Raw genomic sequence first — 19930 nt, 5'->3', positions numbered from 1 at the left:
TCCGGATCCTACTCAGGGAAAGACCTTTCTAGACTTCCTGCAGCTTCCTCTTCTCTCTCCATCTCAATTAGCAGACCTTAATCAGCCCTTCTCTGACACATAAATATTAAAAGCAATCCACTCACTCCCACTTCATAAAGCCCAGGGTCCTGATGGTTTTTGCAATGAGTATTTTAAATAGTTCCCCATGCTGCTTGCGCCTCGAGGCTTTAATAGTCACTATTCCGCAATCAGCAAAAGCACCAGATGATCCCGCTAATTATCGTCCAATTTCACTATTGAACGCAGACACGAAAATCTACGCAAAAATTATAGCCACTCGTATTTCCTTGCATATTCCTTCACTAGTCTCCTCTGATCAGGTTAGTTTTATCCCTAAGGGCCAAGTGTCAGACAGAACCCGGCGGTTCCTCGACCTCATACAATGGACGGAGCATCACAGAACGCCTTCTCTGCTCCTCTCGCTGGATGCAGAGAAGGTGTTCAACAGAGTACACTGGTCATACCTTAAAGCGGTGCTCCAAACATTTGGATTTGCAGGCAATATACTTAAAGCCGTCCTGGCCCTTTACTAGCTATATGCTTACATGCCCAAATATCCGGTCTGCCAGTCAGCAATACTATCCATAAAATTGGATTATGTGCAGACGATGTAATTGTCGTAATGACAGATCCTACACAATCTCTCCCAGCTCTCTATGATCTCCTTATGAAATTTGGTCAAATTTCCTTATATAAAATTAATTGATCCAAGTCTTGCCTCCTTATCTTGGAATCAGGCTACTAGACAACAACTTACGCGCTTGTTCCCCTTCCCATGGGCACCAGCTTCTACCCTTATCTATCTAGGTATACAATTGACAGTCCCTTCTCAGAATGTAATCCGTATCAATCTCGAACACCTCCTTAAAAAACTCCAGGACTTATGCTCCAACCTGAAAAATGTACGCACATCCTGGGCTGGAAAGATTGCTTTATCTAAAATGTTCCTTATGCCCCATATCCTATACCTTTTCCGAACGAATCTGACTATATTTCTGATGAACCAAATTGCTGAACTACAACGGACTCTCACTACCTTTATATGGGATGGCAAGCACCCCAGAATACGGTACTCTACCCTATGCACCCCATCAGGGAAAACGGGTCTGGGAGCTCCAAACATAAAAGCTTACTACAAAGCTATCATGCTCAATCAAGCTAAACAATGGTGGACTCGCTCCCCCCAACCACCCTGGGTACAAACTGAAGAAACTACATTAACAAAAGCAACTAAACAAACTTTAGCTGCGATTTGGACTATCAAGACAAACTCTGAAATACCACCCGCTCTCCTCATTCGAACTCATCTGCTAAGATCTGTCTCTCTCTGCCTGTACAGCAGCTGGAATCACCTTTATAGGAGATCTTTTTGACAGGCAGAATGCACTCTTTTGAACCTCCACAATTGGGATTTCTACAAATTCCTTCAGGTTCGCCATGCTCTGAGGTCAATTCAATGGTTGGACAACACTCTACCCGCAGATAGTATACGATACTATGAAAACTCACCAACCTTGCTAAAAGGAATTTCGTACCTTTATAAAATGCTACACTTCCAAAGCGCAGAACAAAACTTGCCTTCCATGGAAACGTGGGGGAAAAAAAAAAAATCGCTTCATTTCAAGGCAGACTTGACAAAATGGCATACAGCAGCTCAAAACACACTGCGATTCTCTAAAAATCTCACCCACTGGGAAATGGCTAAAAAAATCATTCATAGCTGGTATTACACACCGGGAAGACTCTCCCGTCTCTCTTCATCTCAATCTCCAGCTTGCTGGAGAAATTGTGGCCACAGAGGAACAGCTGCACACATCTAGTGGAATTGCTTAATTTTATTACCTTTCTGGACTGATGTACAGTCTTTACTAAAAGGATCACTGGTATTTCCCAAGAACATAAACCCCAATTGGCTTTGCTGGGAATCAGATTGGAGTAATGGCCTAGACAGTACCATTCCATCCTCACACATGTTCTTATAGCAGAACGTATATCTCTGTTGCTCGCACTTTGAAAAACCAGGCCCCACCAAATATTCAACAACTCATCCTCTTAACCAAGGCTTAAACATGGAGCATATGTTCGCTAAAGCACACTTATTTCCCAAATTTCTAGCAAACTGGTCCCCCTGCTTAAATTACCTTTCTAGTGACCCTCTTTTTAGATAGCATATCTATGCCCTTGAAATACTTATCCTGGCACTCGCGTATTCCCAACGAAGACCGAATTATGACTTTAATTTGCCCAACATGTCGAGTTGATATCTGGGTCAGGATGCACAACCTCTGTTACTGGTGTGCATTCTGTATATATGCTTACTATTTGATACTTGTATGTCATGTAATAAAAATGTATTTACAGTATCTATATATATATATTATTTTCCTTTGTATCACCTTCCTGTTAAAACCAGTAAAGTTTCAAGCTATAAAAAAAAAAAGGGATGATTATGTTAATTAGGGTTTTACCAAGTTACCAATTAGGAGAGATCAGATATGGAAACTTCATGAACAGGACGACAAGCATTTGTCCATGCATTTAATTATTGAAGAACAGCTTCTTCCCAAGTGCCATGGCAGTGAGGGAGAAATTTCATATATCTTCTTTTATTATGGCTCACTAATACTTAAGAATGCATCACAAACCAGGTAAACAGATACTTTTACCTTAAATAACTTAATGCTACAGGAATGTCATTGCTACTTTTGAACAACTAAAGGAATGTGTACTATCTTCCATTAAAAAGTAATGCAATTTTCCTAGAGTTATGACTGGTCATTACCATCAATAAGTTTTGTATATATCACAGCCAAAATTGGAACAAGTTAATCCATGACCAGGGCTGCGACACACGCATTTGGTTTGAAGTTCTGCCAAGCTGGTAATGAAGGGATACCTTGGCAAAAGACAGCAATAGCTACAATTCTTGTTTCATTTTTCTATGCATTACATTTGTTATCTGTCTGTTATTACCTATTTAAAGACTATATAGTTTGATTTTACCTGCATGATTCTGTGCACGTAACCATGATAAAACAGGCAGCAACTATGCATGGCCAAGCTGCATACAGCTCCTGCCACAAGACCAAGATCCCTTTATCACAAATAAATATTCTGGCCAAACAAATACAATTTACATGAAGCATCTGTTCCATTTAGTAACACATTGAACCTATAGTAAAGTCAGTAGTTTTAGTAATAACAGTGGAAAAATTTAAATATTGTTGAGTTGGAGAAATAATCTCTTACTACTTTTTATATGTTGTTCTAAGGATGTAGAAAATGCCGACATAATAAAATAATGTACTAAAAAACAAAAACCAATCTAATTTTAATCTTCACCTGTTACTGGATAGATACTGTCCAATCTTCTCCTGGTTGTTCCAAAGCAACCGATGTAAGGCAAGAACATTTCCATCCGTAATAAAGGAGAGGCTGTGGTTAACAGTGTCACTCGGAGGACAATTATTTGCAATGTCAAAGAAGAACCTAGGAAATGATAGAGCAAAATTACTAAAAGGTTTTTGATTAGATAACTTACATTTTAGTATTTATTCAGTAAAATTTGGCACAATGAAAGATGTTAAAGCTGGCTTACTACGGGTCAAGCACAATGAGGTGCATGGCATCTCATGGACCAATCACTTTAATCTACATCTGACAGTTTTACTGAGTGCTGCTATCGGTACACTCCTGGGCGCTGACAGGAGAGACACTGCATTCTCATACAGCAGCAGCTTTGTCTGCCGCCCCTTACCTTTGGGGCCCATTCAAAAGGTGGCTATTTTGTGAATGAGTTCAGACAATACAAAGCGCTCTGTGATTGGGCAGGAGAAAGGGAGGGGTGGGCATATTACTGCAGCTGCAGGATCTGAGACCAGAAGATCCCGCATCAGAAGTTTAGTGATAGCTATGGTTCTAGTGCTCAGGAAAAATAAGTGTAATTACACACTTTTCTCTTAAAGTAGAACTATAGGCATAACTTTTTTCATTTTGGAGTGATGCTTCGTACACAAGTTCAGATAATCATACGAAAAATACCACAGGTGTCACAGGTTCCTGAGGATGTCAATCACAGCTAGTGAGCCAAAGAAAAGAGGGGGCGGGGCTAAGCGCAGGCTTCGTGTGTGAATGGACAAGCTGCTTGCTGTGGGGGAACCCGACAGAAGGGAGGGGCCAGGAGTGCCGACGGGGGACCTGAGAAGTGGAGGATCTGGCTGCTCTGTGCAAAACCACTGCAGAGAGCAGGTAAGTATGATGTGTATTTATGAAAAAAAAAAAAAAATGAAGCCTTTAATATCACTTTAAGGGAGGGTTATAACCCATGTCATTATTTTTGTCCAATAGCCAAAACAGGAAGTTAGAGGAAATCCCTGCAAATTAAGGGAATCCTTTGGGGCCCCCTAAAGCACCATAACTTATGTCCCGATTGTAAGATTTCCCCTCTATTACCTTTCTGGGGACAACCCAAAAATTTGGATTTTTTTTTGTTACTTTCACTTTTGGTGATAATGGTAAAGGACAAATAGAGAGGTTGAATCTGAAGCAGAGAGAGCAATAAAAACATTACAGGTGTTCTAATCCATCTCCACTCTATCCAAAACATTTAAAAAAAATTTTGCCTTTAGGTATACTTTAAGTATGTAAATATTTACCTTTGGAAAGCTTGAAGAAAACAATTAGAAATTCAAAGTAATTATGGCTATATCTATGCTATACATTAGCAGTTCTGAATGCACCGAAGAATGAAATGGAAAAAGAAAATTTGTATGACTCCACCCACTTAACCATAAGTAGAGACCGAACTCTGTTTCTAGGGTTTGTGCTGGAAGTGAGAATGTGTAAAATGGCTTCTGTTATAAGGCAGTGCTGTATCTTGTATTATAAGCAAAATGTACTTTTTGGCCCAGAAATGACCCAAGCTCTGGCCCTATTTTCAGGCTTGCCTAGTTTTTTTTTAAAACAGTATTAAACCCCAAAACAAACATGTAATATATTTGCAGCTTATAAATCCTTAAAATGAAATGTTAGAAAATGAAGTCCTAATAGATCACTTCAGGCTGACCCCTTTTGCAGGTATAGCTATGTAAAAAACATTAAAAATATGTGTCTATACTGTTTAAAATCCAGTAATGCACTGTCTCACCCTGCTCTGCACATGCTTTATTGCTCTCTATTCTCGGCACTATGCCTAAAATCAAAGCAACTAGAGGTCAATCAACTGACAGCTTTAAGATTTACTGCTGCTGAAAAAGGAAGAAAGCAAGAGGAATGGCAGACTGTGTGAAGTGAATACATAATACAGAGGGAAAAAAGAAAAGCAGGAATGGTGACAGGACAAACTCTGCTACCAGGGAAACAGACACACACACAAAAATAAAGATAAACGTAAGCCCTGTACACATGATGAGAATACTGGGCGAATGATTGTCAGGGTTTTTTTTTTTTGCATGCTAGTCTCATATTGATAATAAAAAGGTTACTAAAGATGCAAAAATTATCATAGGACAGACTACAAATTCGGAAAGGATGTCATGTATTGTAATGTATTTGTATTGTATTTTCGGACAAAAACTGTACTGATTAAAATGACAATTGTACAATCTGGTAAGAGAAAAATTAATTGATTGTCCCTTTCCAATAATTTCGAACGAAAGCTATGTACTAATGTTCAGATTATCGTATGATTGCTTTGAAAGTGGTATATTTTTTTTGTACGATTTTCTAATCATGTGTACTAGGCTTTAGAAGGATTGACATCTGATCTCCCTGATATTCTCTACTTTCTCCGTCTGCATTGCTATGAACTTCAGCACTGTAAAGCTTGTCACCCTTTCTTTCTGAGCCAAGACGTACAATCAAGGATGGAAATGCAAACATTTTAATTGCAGAAGGTGACCTACAAATTCTGAAACCAAGGAGAAGGGGAAAGTTTCCAATAAGAAGTGACTGCTCTGGGCTTCAGCAAAATGGCAGTCTATAGCAAGAAGAAATAGGACCAATGCTGGAAGCAAATTATAGCACACACCACTAATGATAGCATAATTAATGTGGAATGTATGTTCTTTTGTTAAAGAACATTAAGTGCAAAGTTCTGCTTTAAATGTGCAGGCTGCTTAGTTTTCTTTTTATAACCACTTTCCAGCCACCCTATAGCAGTTTTAAAGCTACAGGACGCCGCTCTGCGCAAAATCACATATATACACGTGTGATTTTGCATTTTCAGGTACAGGGAGCGTGTGCTGTCTCCTACCCGAGCTGTCATTGGCTCCCATAGGGGTCAATCATCAGGTCCCGGCCAGCGATTCATGAACGAGACAGGCGGACTGAGGAGCAGCTGACAGGAAAGAAATCTCTGAGTGTAAACACAGATCTCTTTCCTGTCAGCAGGGAGTGCTAGTTTTTATCTCTCTGCAAACAGGGAGATAAAAGCCAGCATGTCCCCTAGTAAAACAGAACACAGTACAGTGTAATCACAACACAAAACACAGTTCACCTGTTGATCGACCCAGATGTTAACCCCTTCCTGCCCAGTGTCAGTAGCTGTATTAGTGTCACTGGAGATATCAGTGGCAGATGGTCAGTCCCCACCCAGTGTCAGAATGTATGTCGTACTATCACAGTCTCACTATAAGTCACTGATCGTCGCCATTACTAGTATTAAAAATAAAATTTAAAATTCCAGTATATATATATATACACAGCCATTTGTAGACGCTAAAACTTTCGTGCAAAGCAATTACTATACACCTATCGGGATTTTCGTTATTAACTAAAGACATGTAGCAGAACACCTTTTGGCCTAAATTTTTTGAAGAAATGTTATTTTTTATTTGATGTTTTATAGCAAAAAGTTACACTTTTTTTTCCCCCTTCAATTTTTGATCTTTTTTCATGTATAGCACAAAGAATAAAAAAAACCCAGTGATTATCAAATACCACCCAAAAAAAAAAAGCTCTATTTGTGCGAACAAAATAATATAAATTTGCACAGTGTTGCATGACCGCGCAATTCTCAGATGAGACCAAAATTTTTTGATCTAAAAGCAAAACGCTGTGTGTGGCGGAAAACTAACATTGCACACCACCCTGAACTCACCATCCCCACTGTGAAACATCCTGGTGGCAGCATCATGTTGTGGAAATGCTTTTTTTCAGCAGGGACAGGGAAGCTGGTTAGAGTTAATAGGAAGATGGATGGAGCCAAATACAGGGCAATTTTAGAAGAAAACCTGTTAGTCTGCAAAAGACTTGAGACTGGGGCAGAGGTTCACCTTCCAGCAGGACAACGACCCTAAACATACAGCCAGAGCTACAATGGAATGGTTTAGATCAAAGCAGAATCATGTGTTAGAACTGCCCAGTCAAAGTCCAGACCTAAATCCAATTGAGAATCTGTGGCAAGACTTGAAAATTGGGGTACACAGACGCTCTCCATGCAATCTGACAGAGCTTGAGCTATTTTGCAAAGAAGAATGGGCAAAAATGTCACTCTCTATATGTGCAAAACTGGTAGAGACTTACCCAAACAAACTTGCAGCTGTAATTTCAGTGAAAGGTGGTTCTACAAAGTATTGACTCGGGGGGGGGGGGGGTTTGAATATAAATGCACGCCACACTTTTCAGATCTTTATTTGGAAAAAATGTTTTAAAACCATTAATCATTTTCGTTCCACTTCACAATTATGTGCCACTTTGTGTTGGTTTATCACATAAAATCCCAATAAAATACATTTACATTTTTCATTGTAACATGACAAAATGTGGAAAAGGGGTATGAATACTTTTTCAAGGCACTGTAAGAGCTCCCTTCATTGGAACTAAGGGGCTAAGCCCAACCCCTGAAAAACAACCGCACATCATAATCCCCCCTACACCAAACTTTACAATTGGCACAATGCAGTCAGGCAAGAGCCGTTCTCCTGCAACCACCAAACCCAGACACATCCATTGGATTGCCAGACAGGGAAGCGTGATTCGTCACTCCAGAGAACACTTCTCCACTGTTCTAGAGTCCAGTGGTGGTGTGTTTTACACTACTGCATCCGACGCTTTGCATTGCACTTGGTGATGTAAGGCTTGGATGCAGCTGCTCGGCCATGGAAACCCATTCCATGAAGCTCTCTACACACTGTTATTGTGCTAATCTGAAGGCCACACAAAGTTTGGAAGTCTTTAGCTATTGACTCTGCAGACAGTTGGCGACTTCTGCTCTGTCATTTTACGTGGCCTACCACTTCATGCCCGAGTTGCTGTTGTTCCCAGTTGCTTCCACTTTGTTATAATATCACTAACAGTTGACTGTGGAATATTTAGTAGCAAGGAAATTTCACGGATGGACTTATTGCACAGGAGGCAACCTATCACGGTACCACGGTTGAATTTGCTGGGCTCTTGAGAGTGACCCATTCTTTCACAAATGTTTGTAGAAGCAGTCTGTATGCCTAGGTGCTTGATTTTATACACCTGTGGCCATGGAGGTGATTCGAACACACCTGAATCCAATGATTTGGAGAGGCGTCCAAATACGTGTGTACGTGTGTGTACGTGTGTGTGTACGTGTGTGTGTACGTGTGTGTGTACGTGTGTGTGTACGTGTGTGTACGTGTGTGTGTGTGTGTGTTCGATGCAGAGAAACAGTGGGGAGATGGAATGCAGCAAAAGCAAGATTGGGAATGCAGCAATAGCAAAGAATACGGCACTTCAATTAGTAATAACAGCGTCTATTTCCTATAAAAAAAAACATCACGAAAGCACATTTTTGCAAAGCCTTTACTGCTTAGAAACAGTAGGGTGCAGCAAAGACAAGGGTTTGGCATGAGGTAAATGCGAGAGACTCGTTCTAAAGTTGATATTAACAGGAACAGACATCTTTTCTTACCGTCGTGCAGCATCAAAGTTGTTCTTCACAAATTCATTAAAAGGGCGCATATGCTCCTCTTTTGTAAACAAGACATGGTTGGCAATGCTCTGGAGAATCTAATACATACACAATGTAAACATGAAATTATTTGAACTGAAATACCAATACTTAAAGAGTTAGTTTACCTTTATAGAAATTTTTTTTTAAAAAGGTGAACATCATACGCCCTACTCACCATAACGTAAAGGTGAACTAATACCATACGCCCCCCCCCCCCCCCCCCCAGTACTTACCTCCAGGGATGCAGAGTTGTCAGTGCCAACGCAGCCAGAAAGTGGACCGGGGATTGGGAATGCACATTGCACATTCTTCTCACTCTTCTCTGTGCAGTCCTCCTGGGAAGGATCAGAGCAGTTCCGACTGGTCAGTGTCCTCACAGAGCATTGCTCTAATCTGTCCCAGAAGCGCTGCACAGAGAAGAGGAAGAAGAGTGAGGATTTCAAATCCACGGACCGCTGGGCTGGCTGTGTGGGCACTGACAGCTCGGCATCCCTGGAAGTACACTGGGGACAGGGCAGTGTATTTATTCTTTAAAGATAATTTAATCAATGATAAAAGTAATCAGCTTTCACAAAACTTTGTTAGGTGATAGAAAATGTGACTGAAGATAAACAGCATTCATCTAAATCTAGTTACATAACTAAATATCAAACACAGAAAAAGTTCACATCTAGCAGCTCTCCTTTTAGCATCAGCACGAAGTGTGAACCCCCATAAGGTTAAAAAACTCATTTGCTGTGCCACCTAATTTCCATGCAACCTGCAATGCAATTTTTACAGATGCGTAAAATGTTTTCATGAACAGGACCCCAAAGTAAGAAACAAAAACCACAAGAGAAATTATCTAGACATGTGTATTCGTACCTTTCCTAAACAGGCGGCTTCTTGATAAAGATAGATATTATAGTGTATTTCCATTTTTGTAGCCAAATAAGGATAACACCAACTTTAAATTTGTAACATGCTTACATTCACATAGAAGAACTTAAAAATAATTTATAATTGCTGCTTACATTTTCACTTTTTTTGAAAATTCCAAAAATTAGGTTTTCCCCTTTTATGTAATGTTAAAGGGACTGGGGAAATTAAAGCCAGTCTGTACTGTGTTGCCAGATTTCATTATCAGCAGTAAACTATACATTAAACTGTCTTTCCCAAAAAAGGGTTAAAGATCTTGAACTGTGGGTTCTGCATTGTATGTCGGTAAGTGGAACTCTGTCTGTCTCCATTTTCTCCCTCTAATTTTACTTTGCATTTTTTCAGAGTAGCTTGCCAACTATTCCAAGGCCTGTTCTAAAGAAACAACTAGAAAAGCAAGAAATATTTACAAATATTTTTAGGTATGCTGTGTGAATGGGAACATGTAACAGACAAAGAATGTTTTTATCTTAAATGTGACAGCAAAGGTGGAAATACACTTCAAGAAAAAGCATTAACACCACCTTTGATTTGTGATTTCCACAATGTTAAAGCCAGGACACAGACAGCACCATAAGAGATTTTAGAGTCTTGCTTTCCTGTCGCCTTCGGAAGTTGAAAAAACATGGAGCAGAGGAGAATAGAGGAAATGCTAGAGTATGTAGCCCCCTGAACAAGATAGTAAGTTACCTTAGACATTAATTTTAAGCCACGTTCTATTCTGGGTGGTGGCTTCTTATCCAATATCCCTGCTTCATAAGGAGACACAATGGCCGGGTTAATGAACCTGAGGAACATAGCACTTCCAACTGCACCAATGCTGTTCTGGGGAAACCTCTGGCTCACAACCTGTAAAACACAAACAATGCATGTTTAAAGGTGGTAGAAAAAAAAAATCAAGAAAAAACTCCCAAAAGTTCAACTACATCAAGAGTATCTGATATAAATTTATTACAAAATCAATATAGTGTGATACATTTAAGGAAATGAAAATTCATCAAAGGAGATAATGGGTGAGCTGCATTAATTCAGTAACTAAGCTGTTACTAAATATTAACTGTATGACGCCAAGAAGGAAATGCTGTTCAACTGGCTACATTGTAGGCTTATCTACATACTGTCACGCAGAGATGGCCTTCATTTAACAAAGGATGGCACAAGAGATATAGACTGTCCACAGAATTACATCTTCCCAAGCTGATCAGGAAGAAAGCATTGTACACTGATCTCTAAACTGAGCAGAATTCATTTCACCACCAATCAGCTGGGTCTATTAACAGTTGAAAGACCAGCTGAATTCAGGATTTTTAGTGGCAGCTTCACACAAAAAAAATATTTTTAAACAGGAAGGGTTTGAAAAAAGCCATTAACAGTAAGGACAGTCCAAATTATGCTAAGCCTTGTTTCTGTAGCAGTCAAGAGGAAATATTTTCATTCTGTGACAATGGGATTTCCAGCTACATAAATACAACACTAAAATCCCCTGCCAATATGCCCAGAAATGGATCAGTGTGAACCACTGTGAAGTCACTTGTCATAAAAAACACTAACAGCAGCATAGAGAGAACTGCAGGCCTCAAAGTCAAGCTCACATACAACCCATTTATAGCAAATAAAACAGTTTTGTTTAGTTTGGTTTAAATCCTGATAATAACTGATATGATAGGGCCCTTGTTTACTGAACAGTCCAGGTGTTACAATCCCCCAAACAGATAATTATTTTGTTAATATTAGTCCTGAGAGAAGGAAAAGCCAACTCATTCAAAACAATTCCAACTTCCACATCAAGAGTTCAAATTGCTTTAACAGTGGGATCGTATGTTACTAAGTCACTTATTAAACCTAACCACAGTAAAGCCTTCTTAAAGCGGAGCTCCACCCAAAAGAGGAAGTTCGCTTTAAGCCTTTGTCCCCCGCTCCCTATTAAAGATTGGCACCTTTGGGGAGCAGGTACCCGAATTTGACAGGTACCTGCTCCCACTTCTGCTGCGATCACCTAGATCGGAAATGGAAGTTGTCCTCCCTCCTCAATCTTCTGGGACACGTGACAGGTCCCAGAAGACTATGGGGCTATTCACAAAGTGCAGCGCTTCTCGCGCCGTAAGTGGTCACAGCTGGGTGCCCACACTGAAGATGCCGGCGCCAGGGTGAGAAGACGGCCGGCGAAACCAGCGGTTGTGAGGACACCATTGGAAAGGTAAGTGGCTGTATTTTAAAGGTCAGAAGCTACAGTTTTTGTAGCTGACTTTTATTATATTTTTTTCAGGTGGAACTCCACTTTAAATCAGATCTCCCCATTAGTACTTTTTGTCTATGAACCATCAACAAATTATAGCTTTAGTAGGTTATTTAAAAGGCAAAATAAAAAAAATTATATACATACACACACATACATTGATTAGCCATAACATTATGACTGCCCATTATAATCCACTGATGTATGAACCCAACTAGACCACTAAAGGTACACTGTGGCATCAGGTATCAAGCCATTAGTAGCAGATACTTTTAAGTCCTGTAAATTGCGAGGTGGGGCCTCTATGGATTGGACTTGTTTTTCCAGAACATACCACAGATACTCATTTGGATTGATATTTGGAGAATTGGAGGCCAAGTTAAAACCTTAAATATGGTGTTGTGTTCTTCAAACTATTCTTGAATTCATCAGACAAAACAACCTTCTTTCATTGCTCCGTGGCCCAGTTCAAATACTCATCTGTGCATTTTTGGTGCTTTTGGCTATGGACACAGGTCAGCATGGGCACCCGGCCTGGTCTGTGGCTACATAGCAACTTCGGGGGCAACATGTTCACTTGCTGCCCAATATATCCCACCCACTTTCAGATGCTATTTAACAAGATAATCAATGGTGCTACTTTTACAGTGAGTGGTCATAAAGCTATGACTGATTGGTGTGTGTATATATATATACATACACACTATATTGCCTAAAGTATTGGAATGCCTACATTACACACACATGCACTCTAATGGCATCCTAGTCTTAGTCCGTAGGGTTCATTATTGAGTTGGCCCACCCTTTTTAGCTATAACTTCAACTCTTCTGGGAAGGCTGGCCACAAGGTTTAGGAGAGTGTCTATAGAAATGTTTGACCATTCCTCCAGAAGTGCATTTGTGAGGTTAGGCACTGATGTCAGACAAGAAGGCCTGGCTGTTCTATCCGGTTGAGGTCAGGACTCTCTGCAGACCAGTCAACTTCCTCCACCCCAAACTCGGTCATCCATGTCTGCAGAGTCACTAGCTAAAGACCTCCAAACTTCATGTGGCCTTTAGATTAGCACAACAACATTGCATAGTAGGCTTCATGGAATGGGTTTCCATGGCCGATCAGCTGCATCCAAGCCTCAAATCACCTAGTGCAATGCAAAGCATTGAATGCAGTGGTGTAAAGCACACCACCATTGGACTCTAGAGCAGTGGAGACATGTTCTCTGGAGTGACGAATCACTCTTCTTTGTCTGGCAATCCAATGGACATGTCTGGGTTTGGAGGTTGCCAGAACGGTACTTGCCTGACTGCATTGTGCCAAGTGTAAAGTTTAGTGGAGGTGGGATTATTGTGTGGGGTGGTTGTTCACGGCTTGTGTTTAGCCCCTCAGTTCCAGTGAAGGGAACTCTTAAGACGTCGGCATACCAAGACATTTTGGACAATTTCATGCTCCCAACTTTGTGGGAACAGTTTGGGGATGGCCCCTTCCAGTTCCAACATGACTGCGCACCAGTGCACAAAGCAAGGTCCATAAAGACATGGATGAGTGAGTCTGGGGTGGAGGAACTCGACTGGCCTGCACAGAGTCCTGACCTTAACCCGATAGACCACTTTTGGGATGAATTAGAGTGGAGACTGAGAGTCAGGCCTTTTCATCCAACATCAGTGCCTGACCTCACAAATGCGCTTCTAGAAGAATGGTCAAACATTCCCATAGACACCCTCCTAAACCTTGTGGACAGGCTTCCCAGAAGAGCTGAAGCTGTTAAATCTGCAAAGTGTGGCCAAATCAATATTCCTTTCAGGAAACGCGCTACATATATCACAATGTTCCAATCCTATAAAAGTTCAAGAAGCACTAAAAACCATTGGATGGCAACCATCCAATGAAGCTACGCAGGCATAACACATAAGGTTGTGGAGAGAGTGACATTTCAAACCGTTAAAGGAACCCACGAGGATTATTCTGACAGGAGACAATCAGGGAATGAGAGCATGGGAGGAAGGACACAGACCTCGCTCACAGAGTTTCCACCACCTGCTGCAGTCATATGGAGGTTTTGTTCTGATATCGCTGTTATCTGTGGTACACCAGGAGAGTGCACTTTACTTGTGAGTGTTGTTTTTAATTATGTTTTAATACATTTTATACACTGGTACACACTATATCAGCATTTTTTCCTACATGTATACCAACGATCCACCTGCACCGGAGGCTCTGAGCACCTTAAGGCGAAGAAAATCCCCATAACCCAGGGATAATAGGGTTAAAGGCGCAACTAGAACGAAATTAAGTAGGTCTACTCTTCAGGTGAGAGGGTGATGGTACCTCACTAGTGGTGATTGTATTAAGTACTATTTCGTGCACACGGACAGAAGGGTCTTAATTTGTATGGAAGCTGATAGGGACTTTCATTTCACTTCATCTTTGAGCATTATATTTAGGAGGATCGCATCTATGAATATCTGCTTTGTGATGATTTTAGCAGAGGGATTCAAAGGTTTTTAGTGCTTCTTGGACTTTTATAGGATTGTAATATATGTAGCGCTGTCCTGAAAGGAATATTGTTATCTTTATATGTGGTGTGATCATATGAAGACTTAGCGGCAACATATCAACTTATTTGTTAATTTACCATATTGGTTGTGGTAATCTCAGTAGGGACCGCACACAGGTTTATTTATTTCATTGGGCCAACTCAATATTGAACCCTACGGAAAAGACTTGAATGCCATTAAAGTTCATGTGTGTAAAGGCAGGCATCCCAATACTTTTGGCAACAGTGTGTGGCTTTGCCATTTCTGGAGTCACTTGAAACAGATTTGTATACAACTGAAGCATGAACTGTTTTCAATTACAAATGACAACATGAAGCAGCAAATTGAGAAGCAAAAAGGGTACATTTCAATACACTCTTGAAATTATGTGGTTGTGGACATAACTATCTTCTAACTCCAGGCGCATCCCAATAAAATAAGACAGGCTATATGGATATTTGGGGAACATGCAAGAAGCTAGCAGCAGATTATATTTGGCTAGAAACAATAGACACAACTGCACTAGATGTTTTTTACATGCATGTCAAGCCAAAACCCTTTTGTATCTTAAAATGAATGTCAGTATAATGTAAAAAGAAGTACTATGTATGTAGCAAACCTGATACAAACACAAAATATTTTATGGTTTTATTTCCATACAGTAACCTAAAACAAAGCTAAACTAAAATAGGTTTCTTGTAATCGGACCCCAAAACGGTTTCCCTGGGTAAAAGAGGCTTCTTTCCATATAGATCAATTCCTGGGATTGTTGGAAAAAGAACATTCCTTGTGAAAGCATATAAATCCAGATGACTGACAGGTGTAAAAAGCCTTCTACTGGGGAAAACACCAATGGATAAAACACATATCTCTGATCCATGTCCTGCAGGTGCTCTCCTGCAAGAAGCCACATTCTATTATTTGTGAGGACATTATGCTTGCTAAAACACAGAATACTCCACCTGTAAGTTGCTTTTAACTATGAAAGTTAAACTGCAAAATTTGATTTTACACTTTTGCAAAGGAATGCATGAAAATTGTACACAGAAGGAAGACAGCTGTTGACCTGGAAAAAAATTACACGTATCCTTGTTACCCCTATTTGGTCATATGCAGCTCAGAACTTCACCACAGATTACATGGCAATATTAGAATTTTTGGTTTACCTGTAAACTCCTTTTCTTGGAGTACATCATAGGATACAGAGGAATTAATGAGGAGAATAAATTAAGGTAAAAAATGTTCTGCCTAAACCACTTTAAGGTAAAAAAAATATCCCAGTGGATGTATTGACCCTGCACCCTCCTTGGATTGAGCCTTCTCTCTCAATCCTGTGCTGTGCCCAATTGCAGCAGCACTACTCTTCCTCTCCTCACAGTACTTAGTAAGAGCAGTGGGAGCCATTGGCTTCTGCTGCTGTCAATTAAATTCTGGGAGGAGGGAATGGGGGGCAGGGTAGAGCCACGCTGTATTTATGAATGCATACAGCTCAGAAACAAGCCTGCAGGTGTGCTGCCATAAGAAGCATCTACCTAGAGTGACAGCCAGAGAAAAGGAGAAGCATAAAGTGCCAGCGGGGGACCCCAATCTGTGCAATACCATTTCACAGAGCAGGTAAGTATAACATGTTTGTTATTTTAGAACACAAAATAGCCTTTACAACCACTTTAATCCCTTCCTGCCGACTGCTTCCTGGCCCTTTAAAAGTTCTAAAAGCTGGGAGGCGGACAATCAGGTCACGTGACAGCTGTGATTGGCTGTCACGTGATTAAAATGCTCCTGATGGCAAGTATGCATCAGGAGTTTACCCATTGCAAGTATTCTTCAATAGCTTACCGGTCCCCACTGGTTACTGTGCTGGGAGCGTGCAGGAAGTGCGCTCTCCGCATAGTAAATTGTTTACACAGGGCACATATATGCAGCTGCTTGGGTATTATGGCCCACCCTCCAAGAGGCCGCATTTATGCATACGGCTTGCGGGAAGTGGTTAACAGCCATTACAACATGGGTTATGCTGCCCCTTCAGGTGAATGGGTGAAAGGTAGGAATCCATGCCCAGGCATAACCCCTCCCAGCTCAGGTAAGCCTTAGTTTTGTAGCAAGCAATGAGGAACACAGATCACAGGTCTGGGGGAAATCTCTGTGCCCTGTAATGAACTACAGAAGAGAATTTTACAGGCAAATTAAAAATCCTACATTGGATGTCCCAAAGCAATGAAAACAGAGGGGAGGGTAACACAGCAACAAGACCAACAAGTCCAAATCCCCAAACAGAAAATAGAGAGGTCCCTTATGAAGACACTTGCAAGACCATTCTTTGAAACTTGCTGCCGCAAAGGCAAAACCTGACCTGATAGAATCTGCAGAGGGAAAGACAACGACCTGATGGAATTTTGCAAACATTTGAAGAGAAGACTAGGTAGCAGCCTTAGACTTAAGCTTAAACAGAAGATTGATGCTTAACAGCCCAGGAAGCACTGACACCAGGAAAGGAGGAACCTCACCTTTGATCCCATAGGCCTGAAAAAGTGGCTGACAAATCCACCTATAAATAGTGGATTTATAAATAGCCTGCCACTTACAAGGTCCTTCAGGCAGGAAGTCATAGATCTCAGATACCAGCCCATACAACATCAAAAGTGTCAAGGACCTTCTCTTTTGGACACTTAGGGTAAATTAACACTGTTTGTAGTAACCGGTGTTTCACTGCAATGTAAACTGCAGTCACTGAAAGGACACACAGAAGTGTGTCCCATTCACACTGCAACGCAGCCCATGGTTGCGATAAAATGGACATGGTGCATTTTATTGCAGCGCACCGACCATCACTGTACAGCACCGCATCACACTGAATGAAATGTACACTTCAAATAAAGTTGAGTGAAAAAAAATTAAAGCGGTGTGATACACTGAATAGCCCCCTACCGCAGCCAGAATGGACAGCTGCCAGAGAGAAGACAGCAAAGGATGGCAACACAATGTCTTGATTTCAGGTGAAACGAACAAACCACTTTAAAGCAAAAAAAAAAAAATGGATGAAGACCTCAACACCATCCAATCCTGGTGAAGAACCAGGACAGGACTGCAAAACCGACAAGACTAGGTTAAATGGTAGTAAAGTCTGTTTTTCAACTTGTACTTGCAGGCAACCCTATAATAAGGCTTACCTGTAAGTACTGTAAATATCTTCTAAACATGCCTGCTGAAGGATTGGCATATGCCTGTGCCATTCATTCAGAGCTGTGTGCTGTAAAAAGTAACTCCTATGCGCATACGCGGGATTGACATCATTGCGGCTCAACCATTCAAACCACTGGAGCCCTTGAACTCAGAAGAAGGACCGAGTGAAGATGGAAGCTCTGCCAGTGGTGACAGCGCGCTGCTAGAGGGCTTCGTTTTAAAGGCAAGTTTCACATTATGCCTTGGTCTTGCAAAGGAACACTTTTTTTTTTTATACTAGAGTTCACTACCACTTTAAAGGTCCCACTGACACAGAGGAGATCACAGGAACAATCCAAATGAAACCCTGAAGAAAAGCTTTCCCCAAGGAATAAGATGCAACAGGTTTCTGAAAAAGCATGGCAAGGCTGAGAGTTGTCCCTTGATGGTACTCAAAGCCAAGCACATCTCCAGACCAGAGTGGAGTAAAGCTAGAATCTGCTCCACAACAGACTGTCGAGGAAGGAAATTCATGCCAACTGAAATAAGCCTTCCAAGTACAATGCTACACATTCCTGGAGCAGCTTCTTGGTCATCTTTCTAGCCCTAAAGACAAACAAACGAAACCAGCGCTCCAATCTTCATGCAAACTAAAAGAAATTCAGGATGCCAGATGAAGAGGTGCTGCCCTTCAAAGATTGGGAAATCTGAACACTGGTGAAAAAGAGCAGACAAGGGCGCACTCTCATCGTGCATTACCTTGGTATACCACGTGTTTATTACATAGACAAATGGATGTATACTAACAAACCAACGAAGATAAAAGCAGAATATGTGGTCCGCATTGTGGACCACATATTCTGCTTTTATCTTCGTTGGTTTGTGAGTACACATCCATTTGTCTATGTAATAAACACGTGGTATACCACAATAATGCATGATGAGAGTGTGCCCTTGTCTGCTCTTTTTCAGCTTTCTAGCCCTGAAGGAAGGTTGGTGGTAGGAATCACAGTCTGAAACTCCAGTCTCTCAGGATCTAGGCTTCAACAGCCACACTGTCAAAACTGGCCGATCTGGAAGAGACCATCGCTTGACTGACAAGATGTCTAAAATGCCTGCATTCCATGTCACAAGAAAAGGACAGTGCGATCAGGATTACAAAATGCCCTCCATCTTTATCCTGAGTAACAGGAATGGGAGTTGAGAAATCAAATCGAGAAGACTGATCAGAGGGAGTCAACTGCGCATCCACTGCAATGGCCAGAGGATCCTTGGTGTGGGACACAAACTTATCTAGTTTGTTGTTGAATCTGGATGCCAAGAGAACCAAATCTGGCACTCCCTACAACAGACAAAATCTCTTTGTGTGCACCTGCAGGAGAAAGACTCATTCTCCCAGATTCAGCTGATATCTGAAAAAATATGCCTGTAAATGTTCACGCTGGGAATGTGGACAGTGGAGATGGCTGGAACGTTAAATTCTGCCTAAGACAAAACTAAGGCCTTCTTCCTGAGCAGCACAACTTCTTGTTCCTCATTGATGGATGCCACCACAGTGGCATAGCGCATCTGCACCCTTACAGGGAGACCATGAAGACAGACAAAACAGTGCAAGAGGTTCAACTGAATTGCCTGAAATTCCAGGATTTTGACTGGCAACTTCTGCTGCTCTGATGATCAGGTTCCCTGAACTGAGGGGTACGCCACAACACCTTTCATGTATGACTGGCTGGCAATTGTCAAGATCTTTCATTTCAATAGAAGGAAAGATTTCTCAGCAACCAGCATATCTGCGTGGATATATACGATACCAGAGTTGGTCTAGTTTTGGGAGTCAGATGCACTGGCCGATCCACTGTTAGAAAATGAAACTGCAGAGCTCTGCAGTGAAACTGTGCATAAGGGATCGCCTCCACAGCACTCTCTTGCATGCCCAGATTGATGGACCTTCCAATGTCCTTAGTGACTGCACATGGGCTCAAGGAGACAGGCACTTCTGTTGAAGCAGTATCTTTGTTTGGGACATTTTTAGGATTAAACTCAAGTGTTCCAGGCATTGGGAAAGAACCAAGGTCAGCGTCTGAAGGTTTAGCACCAAGCAGAACCTTCCCAGGGCTTGT

At 41.2% G+C, this 19930-nt stretch overlaps 1 protein-coding gene across 3 annotated transcripts in view; it reads right to left on the bottom strand.

Moving 5' to 3' along the window:
- The window catches only part of NF1 (neurofibromin 1), a 364217-nt gene that overhangs the window by 148285 nt on the left and 196002 nt on the right, over positions 1-19930 (bottom strand). For all 3 annotated transcript variants that reach the window (XM_089678515.1, XM_089678513.1, XM_089678514.1), the window contains 3 exons: positions 10574-10732; positions 8924-9021; positions 3385-3531 (listed from right to left, as the gene is read on the bottom strand). In XM_089678515.1, the coding sequence (XP_089534641.1) occupies positions 3385-3531; positions 8924-9021; positions 10574-10732 (404 nt within the window). The remainder of the gene's footprint in view (positions 1-3384; positions 3532-8923; positions 9022-10573; positions 10733-19930) is intronic.

The sequence above is a fragment of the Staurois parvus genome, unplaced genomic scaffold (genome assembly GCF_062004578.1).
Source record: "Staurois parvus isolate SC_StPar_1 unplaced genomic scaffold, SC_StPar_1.0 ptg000206l, whole genome shotgun sequence".
Taxonomy (NCBI): domain Eukaryota; kingdom Metazoa; phylum Chordata; class Amphibia; order Anura; family Ranidae; genus Staurois; species Staurois parvus.
The sequence above is the reverse complement of the archived record's forward strand: the minus strand, read 5'-3'. Positions and strand labels throughout refer to the sequence as shown.